Here is a 12,621-nt window from a genome sequence, read left to right as displayed (position 1 = left end):
TATTTGTGAAAATGCAATAAATGGCACATTTTACTGTTTTTTCAGCATATAGACCACATTAGACCAGGTCCAGGTCGAGAACCGCTACACTAAGACTCTTCAAATTTAGACTGAATTATTCTACAGAGCCTGTAGATTCATAAAAACATAGTCTCTGATTTGTGAAAACTTTATTCTTTTGTGAAAATGCAATAAATGCACATTTTACAGTTTTTTTCTCATCCAGACCACATTAGACCAGGTCCAGCTTGAGAACCGCTTCACTTAGACTCTTCAAATTTAGACTGAATTATTCTACAGAGCCTGTAGATTCATAATAAACATAGTCTCTGATTTGTGAAAACTTTATCTATTGTGAAAATGCAATAAAGCACATTTTACAGTTTTTTCTCATCCAGACCACATTAGACCAGGTCCAGCTCGAGAACCGCTACACTTAGACTCTTCAAATCTGGACTGAATTATTCTACAGAGCCTCTGATTCATAAAAACATAGTCTCTGATTTGTGAAAACTTTATTCTATTTGTGAAAATGCAATAAATGCACATTTTACTGTTTTTTCAGCATATAGACCACATTAGACCAGGTCCAGGTCGAGAACCGCTACACGTAGACTCTTCAAATTGAGACTGAATTATTCTACAGAGCCTGTAGATTCATAAAACATAGTCTCTGATTTGTGAAAACTTTATTCTATTTGTGAAAATGCAACAAAGGCACATTTTACTGTTTTTTCAGCATATAGACCACATTCGACCAGGTCCAGGTCGAGAACCGCTACACTTAGACTCTTCAAATTTAGACTGAATTATTCTACAGAGCCTGTAGATTCATAAAAACATAGTCTCTGATTTGTGAAAACTTATTCTATTTGTGAAAATGCAATAAAGGCACATTTTACAGTTTTTTTCTCATCCAGACCACATTAGACCAGGTCCAGCTCGAGAACCGCTACACTTAGACTCTTCAAATCTGGACTGAATTATTCTACAGAGCCTCTGAATTCATAAAAACATAGTCTCTGATTTGTGAAAACTTTATTCTATTTGTGAAAATGCAATAAATGCACATTTTACTGTTTTTTCAGCATATAGACCACATTAGACCAGGTCCAGGTCGAGAACCGCTACACGTAGACTCTTCAAATCTGGACTGAATTATTCTACAGAGCCTGTAGATTCATAAAAACATAGTCTCTGATTTGTGAAAATTTTATTCTATTTGTGAAAATGCAATAAATGCACTTTTAAAATAAAAGCATATCCACCTCAAAGCTAAGCGCTTGTTTTCATTACTGAAAAACCAAGCTCACCTCTCATGTTCTCATCCAGCTGCAGAGAAACACCGATGTCACAGATTTTCACCGTCTCAAAGTTGCCTTTGATGACCACATTGCATGACTTCATGTCGCCGTGCAGCAGCTTCTTCTCATTGTGCAGATACTGTAAAGACAAACAAACACAGCATTCCCACCCGTCAACAGTCGTTTGTGTTGATGTTGTTAAATCAAATTTGAAGATGGCAGATGCTGACAGAAGATGAAAATGTTTTGGGGAAAAAAACCAAAATACGTTGATCTGTAAGTCAAGAAGTTAAAACTAAAAGTTGAATTTAAGCTGAGCAACAATTTCAATACATAGAGCGACACGTGTGACGTTAATTCAATGTAATCTATGCGTTGGCAGCAGGTAGATGAATCACCTGCAGGCTGCGGGCCACATGCAGCGCCACTTTCTCTATGTTGGCGGCAGGGAAAGCCTTCAGACTGTCCTTCTTCCTCTTCTCTATCACATCATTGAGGGATTGCTCTCCTCCGTACTCCATGGCCAGACATTTGGAGCCGTCTTTAGCCGTGGCAAAGGCACGGAAACCTTAATGTTGAAGCAAGAAACACAGAATTACCACCAGAAATGTAACGCAGCATCACAAGCTGATTGACCTTGGCAGAATGTAATGGAATCAATGTGAAATAAGTCACATTTTATAACAACAGCCAACACGAGATGCGTCTTGGTGAGGAATGTCAAAAACGTACAAAATAGCCCTTGCTTTGAAGTTTGCCGTTTGCTGTCAAATTTATCTAAATTGCAAATTTGCCCACTTTTTGTTCTGTGCATTTTAAAACCGATGAAACATATGAAAAAATAAAAACAAGTTGATAGTGAACTGTGGGATCCAGTAAAATGTCAAATACAACTATGTTACTATACTACCTGCTGTAATGAGACGTGAAATGTTGGGATGCCTTTGACAACAATCAGTCTACGGTGCGTACCTAAAATAAAGCATCGACTTGCTGCTCTAGTTAACCTTTTCTTGGACATTTAAGTCTGGAATTTACAATTTAATATAATACTATTTTGACATGGAAAAATAATATTTAAGGTGACTTCAGGAGCCTGCTAGCCTAGCCGCGCTAGACAACCCACAGCAACGAATTTAATTCTCTGCCAGGGTGGGTCTAGTTACCCTCCATAAGGCTCGAGGCTGGATGCTCCTAAAACTGGCCGGACCAATCACCATGAAGTGTAGAGTCAGAAGGCGGGCATAACTAATTTACGACAGAGGCGCGACGATTCTGACAGAAACAACCGGCGCACAATAAACAGTTATCTTTCGACTCAGCTTTGGCCACAGCCCTTAAAGATTTGAAGCTAAAATTCAACTTGAAAGATAAACAAAGGACGGCACTGAAGTGTTTCATTGAGAAGAAAGACGTATGTGGACTTATGCCGACGGGATATGGCAAATCCTTAATATACCAGTTGGCTCCGCTGGTTGGGAAGCTAATGGGACTTAGCCACAATCCGCCGGCGCTCGAGGAACTACGTCAGCCTATTCGTTGCGCTGATTGGTTGTATACCTACCCAATTGCTGCAGAGTGATTTGAAAGACAACCTTTTAGCCCGCCTCCCTCCCTGTCAAGCGGTCCTAGACCCTTGTGCCTTCAGAACATGGGTCTAGCAGGGCTAGGCTAGGGGCCTGCAGCACAAGGCCAAAATTAGTTAAGCTCTCTACATAAACTGCCTGAAGGTCTCATGTTCAATTGAGTGACTGTTTTTAGATTTATTGTTGCAGGTTTAACGTTGTGACAAGTTCGCTGTCCGTGGGTCCACTCAATACACACACACGCCTTGGTTGTCGAGGGAATATTGTTTATTATTTCACGATTCAATGTATACCACAGTCCGGTACGCAGCCTCCGCTGTCACCCAGTCCACGCAGCCTCCGCTGTCACCCAGTCCACGCAGCCTCCGCTGTCACCCAGTCCACGCAGCCTCCGCTGTCACCCAGTCCACGCAGCCTCCGCTGTCACCCAGTCCACGCAGCCTCCGCTGTCACCCAGTCCACGCAGCCTCCGCTGTCACCCAGTCCACGCAGCCTCCGCTGTCACTCAGTCCACGCAGCCTCCGCTGTCACTCAGTCCACGCAGCCTCCGCTGTCACTCAGTCCACGCAGCCTCCGCTGTCACTCAGTCCACGCAGCCTCCGCTGTCACTCAGTCCACGCAGCTTCCACTGTCTCTCCGCTGCTCCTCTCATCTCTGTCTGCCCGACTTTTTATCCTCCGCTCCGGCTGCTACTGCGGAGATAATCAGGTCAGCCGATTACCACCACCTGTGTCAATTACCTTGACGCTGCCTCCACGCACCCCTCCACACCTCTCTCTCCTGCAGCTGAGCTCTCCCACGCCCATCGCCACATATCCCCACCGCCCGACTTAGGCCGGGGAGCCATCCGGCCTAACCAACTCCCCCCACCGGCTCCAAGGAGCGGGAGAGGAAGTCAGCCACGGCCATCTGCGCCCCCGGCCTATGAATCACTGTGAACTTAAAAGGCTGTAGAGCTAGATACCACCGTGTGATTCGGGCGTTGGTATCCTTCATGCGATGGAGCCATTGGAGAGGGGCGTGGTCCGAACAGAGGGTGAATGGGCGTCCCAGGAGGTAGTAGCGCAGGGCCCCGACCGCCCACCTGATTGCCAGGCACTCTTTCTCTACCGTGCTGTAGCGAGCCTCCCTCTCAGACAACTTGCGGCTGATGTAAACTACAGGGCGGTCGACGCCCTGCACCTGCTGGGACAAAACGGCCCCCAGCCCTCTGTTCGACGCATCAGTCTGCAGGAAAAAAGGGAGAGAGAAGTTAGGTGTGTAGAGGAGTGGCTCCCCACAGAGGGCCTGCTTTATTCTCTCAAACGCCCGCTGGCACTGCTCCGTCCACTGGACCGGATCTGAGGCACTCTTCCGGGTCAGGTCGGTCAAGGGGCTGGCCAGGTCCGAGAATTTAGGTATGAACCGCTGATAGTAGCCCTGCCAGCCCCAGGAACCGCCGTACCTCTTTTTTGGACTTGGGCTGCGGACAGGCTGCGATCGCTGCTGTCTTATCCACCTGTGGGTGCACCTGCCCGCCGCCCAAGTGGTGACCCAGATACCGTACCTCCCTCCGTCCAACCGCGCACTTCTTCGGGTTGGCCGTCAGCCCCGCCTGTCTCAAGGACTCCAGCACCGCGGCCACCTGCCGCACATGCGCCGCCCAGCTGTTACTATGGATGATAACATCATCCAGGTAGGCGGCCGCATATGCTGCGTGCGGCCGCAGCACCTTGTCCATGAGACGCTGGAACGTGGCTGGGGCTCCGAACAACCCGAACGGAAGCGTCACGAATTGGTACAAACCGTACGGAGTGGAGAAGGCCGTTTTTTCCTTGGACTCCGGTGACAGGGGAATCTGCCAGTAGCCCTTGGTCAAATCCAGTGTGGTGAAGAAACGCGCAGTGCCCAGCCGATCCAGGAGCTCGTCGACCCTTGGCATGGGATAGGCATCAAATCGTGACACGTCATTCACCCTGCGGTAGTCCACACAGAACCGTATAGACCCATCCTTCTTGACGACAAGAACAATGGGGCTACACCAGGCACTGTTTGACTCTTCTATCACTCCCATCTCTAGCATTGCTTTCAATTCCTTCTGAACTAATTTTCTCTTATGTTCAGGCAGTCTGTAAGGTCGTGAAAAAACCCTCACGCCTCGGGGGGTCTCGATGTGGTGCTGTATGAGGTCTGTACGCCCTGGCAGGGGGGAAAACACGTCAGCAAACCGCTCCTGCAACATGGCAATGTCGGCTTTTTGGGACTGCGAGAGGTGGTTTTCAACGGGGAGTGAGGTGGAATTGCCCGGCTTTGGAACCTCAGGCCCTAACTCGTCTCTCTCTTCAACTACAGTCACCAAAGAAGCCGACTCCGCCTCTCTCCATGCTTTTAGGAGGTTGAGGTGGTAAACCTGTGTTGCTTCTCCCCTGTCAGAGCGTGCCACCTCATAATCCACCTCCCCTACTCGTCGTGTGACCACGAAGGGCCCTTGCCACTTGGCGAGTAATTTCGAGCTAGAAGATGGAAGTAATACAAGTACTTTTTCTCCCGGTGAAAATTGTCTGAGCTTTGCCCCTCTGTTGTACAGGCGTTGTTGTCGTTCCTGGGCCTTGAGCAAATTCTCACGTGAAAGCTGTCCCAGTGATTGGAGTTTTGCTCTAAGGTCCAGGACGTACTGTATTTCATTCTTACTTGGGCTTGGACCTTCCTCCCAGTTTTCTTTAACCAGGTCCAAAACCCCACGTGGCTTCCTGCCAAACAGCAGTTCAAAGGGAGAAAATCCCGTGGAGGCCTGGGGCACCTCCCGCACTGCAAACAACAGAGGGTCCAGCCATTTATCCCAATTGCTGCTCTCCTCGTGAATGAACTTACGAATCATGTTCTTCAAGGTCTTATTCAGACGCTCCACCAGACCATCGGTCTGTGGGTGGTACACACTTGTCCGAATAGACTTGATGCCCAATAATTCGTAAAGTTCCCGAAGTGTTCGTGACATAAACGAGGTGCCCTGGTCAGTCAGAATCTCTTTGGGGATTCCAACTCGGGAGATGACCTGAAACAGTGCTTGTGCAACACTCTTTGCAGAGATGGTGCGCAACGGCACTGCTTCGGGATATCGTGTTGCGTAATCCACTAGGACTAACACAAACCGATATCCTCGTGCGCTCCGGTGAAATGGCCCGATGAGGTCCATACCAATTCTTTCAAATGGAACCTCTATCAATGGTAATGGGTGCAAAGGCGGCCGTGGGATGGCCGGTTGGTTAACCAACTGGCATTCAGGACAAGACGCACACCACCGGCGTACATCTTCCCGAATGCCAGGCCAATAGAATCGGGCCATGACCCGGTCGAGTGTTTTTTCATACCCCATGTGACCAGCCATTGGGTTGAAATGTGCCGCCTGGAAAACTGTTTCCCGGCGGCCCCTTGGCACCAACAATTGGGTGGCTATATTCTGCGTCTGAGTGTCACGAGTCACTCTGTATAATCTGTCTCTGATTAATGAAAAGTGTGGATATGCAGGTGCTGTGCCCGGGTGCACCAACTGACCATCAATCTTTATCACTTGGTCGAAAGCTGAGCGCAGTGTGTCATCCCGAGACTGTTCCAGAGGAAGATCTTCCATGGGGTGTATGACAGGAACCCGCGGAGCCTCCTGACGAGGCCCCTCGGGATCCCCCTCCTCGTCTGCAGTGTCGGACAACCTCGCATCACCACTGAGCACAGCACACATATCACACGTCCCTACCGCTCGTGAACGCACTCCCACACATTTCCCCACTGCCCCCTGGAACCCAGGCCAATCCGTACCCAAAATAAGGGGGTGCGTAAGGCGGGAGCTAACCGCGGCCTTGATGATATGCTTTTTTCCCTTGAATCTAACTTCCACTGGCACAACAGGATATTTGTGAACATCCCCATGTACACACCTTATCCTCACCCAGGATGCCTCCACCAATGCCCCGGGTCGAACCAGGTTTTGGTGAATCAGGGACTGTCCACAGCCCAAATCCACCATAGCCCGATGTACACCCCCCTGGATCCTTACCGGAACGCTGTATGTCCCTCCCGGACCGGGAGAGGGTGCTGGCGTGCCGGCAACCCGAACCACCTGGCCGACCTCCATGAGCGGACACTCCCGTCGGAAGTGGCCAGGCTGCCCACACCGCCAGCACTCCTGTCCTGACGTTTGGAAACAGCGTCAGCAGCAGCCGGAGCCTGGTGTGGAAGAGAAGCAAAAGAGAGGTTAGTACGGGGCACCGGAACCGGAGGCGTCAGTGAACGTGGCGCCGATGTCAGCGCAGCCAGGGTTTTCCTGCGTGGCGCTGGTGTCGGTCGCATTCCGGGAGGTGCCCGTCCTTGGCCTCCCGACTGGACCGCCAGGTGATCCTCGGCCAGCGTCACTGCTGCCCTCAGATCGGCCGGGCGATGATACCTCACCCAGTTGCTCGTCTCCCCTGGCAACCCCTTGATGAACTGCTCCACCACAATCTTCTCCAGAAGCCGACTCTCCTCCGCGGTCTCCCCCGGCAGCAGCCACCTGGTTGCCGCGTCCTTCACCTGCTGGGCAAACACAAACGAGCGGTCGCCCGCCCCCAGCCGAGCGCCCCGGAAACGGCGCCGGTGGTCCTCAGGCGAGAGGCCCGTCCTGTCCAGCACCGCCTTCCTGACATCAGCGAAATTCCTCCGGGCCGCCGCCGGCAGGCTGATCGCTGCCGTCTGGGCCTCCCCCGTCAGTAGGGGAAGCAGCCGCACCGCCCACTCCGCCTGCGGCCATCCACACGCCACCGCCGTGGCCTGGAACATGTCCAAAAACGACTGCGGGTCATCCTCCGCCGTCATCCTTTGCAGAGACAGCCCGGAGATGGAGGAGGAGGAGGAGGAGCCCGGCGATCCCCCCGGTCGAGACAACAGCTGCTCCAAGACGCGGGTCTGCCTCTCCGTCTGTTGGTGCAGCGCCTCCAGGTGCCGCCGATTCGCCGCTGCCTGGTCGGCGTGCATTGCCGCCAAGTCCCGGAGCATCTGGGCCAGCACAGCCACGGGCTGCACCGGCTCCGCCGGAGGCGCAGACATCCCCGTGTATCAAGTGCCGGTTGGGCGCCAATGTGACAAGTTCGCTGTCCGCCTTGGTTGTCGAGGGAATATTGTTTATTACTTCACGATTCAATGTATACCACAGTCCGGTACGCAGCCTCCGCTGTCACCCAGTCCACGCAGCCTCCGCTGTCACTCAGTCCACGCAGCTTCCACTGTCTCTCCGCTGCTCCTCTCATCTCTGTCTGCCCGACTTTTTATCCTCCGCTCCGGCTGCTACTGCGGAGATAATCAGGTCAGCCGATTACCACCACCTGTGTCAATTACCTTGACACTGCCTCCACGCACCCCTCCACACCTCTCTCTCCTGCAGCTGAGCTCTCCCACGCCCATCGCCACAAACGTGTCATTTGGTTTTAAAATACAGCTTCTTATAAATAGAGGGAGAGTTTATCAATAAATGAATACATACAGATAATAAGACACAATTTATTTGATTTCAGATTATTCCATTCTCTACAGGATGTTTAAGTGTTGATGCTTTTACATTCTTATTTCATAACTGCAGCTCAGGTACTGTGAAATATTACAACACTTAACATTAGAAATGCAACATTTCAGTCAGACAGACTTCATCAGGCACTGGTTACTTTTCTCTTCTTCTCTTGGGTCATTTCTATCTTGGAATCAGACGTCACTTAGTTTTACACTAAAGAACCTTAATATATCCCACACCTGTTCATGTCTTGGCCTTACTTTAACAAACAGAAATGAGTTCAGGAGTTTCTACATCTGATTCTTGTCTTCTGATAGCAACATATTGTTTCCATTTAATCTGGCAAAATATCACTTTTACTGTCGCTACTCACGGTCCGGACAGCGTCACATCTAATTGAAAATCATAGCTGACGGTAATCCAAGTGTTTGCAGAACCAGCTGACCACCAGCTCATTTATTCAAAATGGCAGATTTTTAGCTAGCTTCATTAAACATTCTCCTGATTGTCCTTCTTGCTCCACATTTCCATGTTTCTTTTTTTGCTAAGTAATAACTTCCCAGTGTAAAAGGGTAGAGAAAGAACTTCATCATATGGAGTCTCGTCTTACCAACAATGTTTGGGTGATTGATTCCCTTCAGGACTTCCGCCTCCTCATTGAGGCGCTGCTGGTAAACAGCCACCTGTTTGGCTGCACATTTACCGTTGATCTTCTTAACAGCCCAAGGTGACGCATTCAGCTTTTCCATCCTAGGATGAAATTGATCAATAACCCCGTGTCAAGGTGCGTTGCATTATTACTAATACAGGCACACACAAACAAACATCAAAATCAGCATATGCTGCAGCTTGAAAAAAAATATAGCACTTTTAAACAAATTGTAGATGGATTTTCAAAGGTATACCAAAGCTAAAGTTGCACACGATCAATTTTAAAAGCTGATTATTTTGTTGTTAATTTGATGATTGCTTTGTTGTAAATGCCCACAGTTCATTCATTGTCCCATCCTGGCCGGCTGCAACTAACAAATATTTTAATTTTTGATTGATATGGGAGAAATTTGCTTGAACATTTGGTTTGATAAATTGCACGAAGTAGTAAAAATAGTAAAGCAGTTCCCCAAAGCTAAAGGAAGCGTCCTAAAATCGTTAGTTTTATCTAATACCAGCCCAAAGTTACTGAGATTATTGTGGCGCCAGTCCAGTTGAAAGTGTTTCGCATTGCTTTAAGATATGAGACTTAGTCATTCACCCAACAGAAGTAACATTACCTGAACTTCTCTCCTCTGTAACAACAAAACCACTGCAGCTAAACGACGCCGAACATTCAAAATGACAACCAGCTCAGTCGGTAAGGGGGCCGCGGAGGGACAAACAGAGCGCAAGTCGTTTGCGTTATTTACAGTTTTTCTCAATCGCTTTGATAGCCTACATTTCTCAAATCATCATCGACATTAGCAAAACAGTGAGTGTATTTCTCAAAACAATTCGTACAAATAGCAAAACACCGTGGATTAACTGCAAAAGCCAGTCTCTTGCTCAAAATCCTTAGTTCATCTCTCAAGAGTAAATATCTGTGTCAATGAACATGTCAGTGTCATCAGAATGACAAGTCATTGTGTGTGCATAAAACAGTCAAATTGCTTAGTCATGTTGTCATTGTAACAGTGTACTGTGGAGGGATGTTCTGATATAAACTATGGGTAAAGTTTTGATGCCAGTTATTGTAAATTGTAAGTTACACCTTAGTGTATGTGGGAGATTGATTGCAAGAGACTGGACAAGATTCACATTTAGGCTTTTACTGTTTGTATTGTATTTTGTTGACAGACCACGTTATTGTGATACAGAAAGGAATACAGCCCTGCATAGCAAAAAGAAAAACAAAAGTAGAAATATGAATATAGGACAATCTTCAGGGAAAACTGTACATGCAGTGTTGTAGGAATTATAATGCTGTCTTCTTACATCTCCTAACGTTCCTGTCTGTTGGGACACAAATACTCATCCACATCACAAATATCTTCTCTTGCGTCTTTGAGAGATTTTAGAAAATCCGAATTCTTCACACATTTCCTCATGGAGAAATTCAAGATTTACCTTGGAACAATTTACAAATTCAGGACAGATTTAGAAAAAAAAACATCGAATGAAAATGTATAGAAATATCACTGACATATTATGACAACTTCCATCCATCCATTATCTATATACCACTTTGCCCTCACGAGGGTTGCTGGAGCCAATCTGTTGCAGGGCTACAATCACACTCACACCTACAGGCAATTTAGAATAACCAATTAACCTCAGCATATTTATGGACTGTGGGAGGAAGCCGGAGTGCCCAGAGAAAACCCACACATGCACAGGGAGAACATGCAAACTCCATGCAGAAAGATCCCAGGCCCACCCCAGGATTTGAACCAGAGATCTTCTTGCTGCAAGGTAAAAGTGCTAACCACTACTCTACTGTGCGGCCCTATTATGACAACTTGTTAAATCATTTTACATGTTAAGACTTATGCGATGAATTAATGCCCAAATGTTGTGGAGATTGAGATTATTCAACAGAGACCTATTGTACATTTTGATCAACATGACATAAGCAACTGATCATGTACGAAACAGCAGAGAATTGTACATAATCATTTGCATGGATGTACCAAAGCATTTACAACTTGTTCAAAGAAGTGAGAAACTGCTATTTTGATTCCCCTGGCTCTGCTTCTGACAATAAATCACATTTTAAAAATGCATATTCATATCAGGGCTGCACAGTGGAGTAGTGGTTAGCACTTTTGCCTTGCAGCAAGAAGATCCCAGTTTGAATCCCGGGGTGGGCCTGGGATCTTCCTACATGGAGTTTCCATGTTCTCCCTGTGCATGCGTGGGTTTTCTCCAGGTACTCCAGCTTCCTCCCACAGTCCAAAAATATGCTGAGGTTAATTGATTACTCTAAATTGTTCGTCTGTATATGTAGCCCTGCGACAGACTGACTACCTGTCCAGGGTGTCCCCTGCCTTCGCCCGAGTCAGCTGGGATAGGCTCCAGCACCCCCCGCGACCCTAGTGAGGATAAAGCGGTGTATAGAGAATGGAGGGATATTCATATCATTCATCTTGATTCAATGAACCATTCTGGACTCATGGCTGCTGCTTGGTGCTGGATTTCTTTAGACTCTGAGGGGCTACAAGACAAAGTTTCCCAGTTATGTGGCCTGGCATCATATTTTTATTTAAATGATATAATATTATGAGATATGCCACAAGGCAACACAATTCACTGACTTCATAATTAATTTGAACGGTGGTTTGAAAGCAAAGCTCAACATCTTGTTGTACCGTTTCATTGTCCTCATTTGTCGTTTCAAACCACGAGCTCGTTTTAGTGAAAAAGTCCACAGTGACAGCACATTTGGCTGCATGTGTTTCCAGAGCGTTCCTCTTTTTAATTCTTGCTTTCTTCGCGCCACTCTTGTTCATTCTGTTTTCGATCTTTCAAACACCTCTGACTGTGGAGAAGTTTTTTCCACTTAGATGCTGTTCTGACACAGAGCCAGCAGATGTCACTCTTCTGTCAAAGTGGTTCACTGCTTCATGAAGCTTCCATCTCACTTTCACTAAAGAAGTCACCATTGCCTAGACACGTGTGTAAATGCACATAGAGAACTGATGGTTTTTGCTGCTACGTGTGATGCTGCAGGTGTTTATTAAAGTCAGAGGAAATAGTCTGATAACCAGCAGCTGTGGGCAGAAAACAGGAGTGAATGAGGTGTAAGAATGTTTCTGCAAAATCCCAGAATTACATTCAGTGCAAACTGAGCATTATTGTTTCAAACATGAATCTAACACGTGTCAGATTTGAGGCACATTAGTATCTGGACTTTGGCAGACATTAAAGGGAAACTTTAATGAGATTTGCTTTCTAGCGTCCTGAGATTTGGATACAGACCACAACAAAGAGCGATCGCCAGGTAATGTGGAGGTTTTCGTTCACTTCTCATCTCTAGTATGTTGTGGGACACTCATTGAGACTATCCGAGCCGGTCAGTGTGGGGAAAAAAGCACGTTAGGGCGGACTTTGATCCGGGGGGGGGGGCAAGTTGCCCCATACTTTTCGCTAGCTGAGCTGCTAAGTTGCCTGCCTGGCTAAATACTGGAGCTGTGTCGAAAATTCATTTCTCCATCACTCACATGTATGAAATGACATATGAAAACAG

General features: G+C 47.5%; 1 protein-coding gene across 2 annotated transcripts in view; it reads right to left on the bottom strand.

The window, feature by feature from the left end:
* Positions 1-879: 879 nt before the first annotated feature.
* Positions 880-12,621, bottom strand: part of LOC127530337 (lymphokine-activated killer T-cell-originated protein kinase homolog) — a 349,629-nt gene continuing 337,887 nt past the window's right edge. The window contains exons 5-6 of one of the 2 annotated variants that reach the window (XM_051936987.1): positions 1,314-1,443; positions 880-1,172 (exon numbers count right to left, since the gene is read on the bottom strand). In XM_051936987.1, the coding sequence (XP_051792947.1) occupies positions 1,159-1,172; positions 1,314-1,443 (144 nt within the window). In that variant the 3' untranslated portion in view covers positions 880-1,158. Of the gene's footprint in view, positions 1,444-12,621 lie in introns of both variants that reach the window. The other variant, XM_051936983.1, reaches the window with a different exon arrangement.

The sequence above is a fragment of the Acanthochromis polyacanthus genome, chromosome 16, assembly GCF_021347895.1.
Source record: "Acanthochromis polyacanthus isolate Apoly-LR-REF ecotype Palm Island chromosome 16, KAUST_Apoly_ChrSc, whole genome shotgun sequence".
NCBI classification, from domain to species: domain Eukaryota; kingdom Metazoa; phylum Chordata; class Actinopteri; family Pomacentridae; genus Acanthochromis; species Acanthochromis polyacanthus.
Note: the sequence above shows the minus strand (reverse complement) of the source record. Positions and strands in the feature narration are given on the sequence as shown.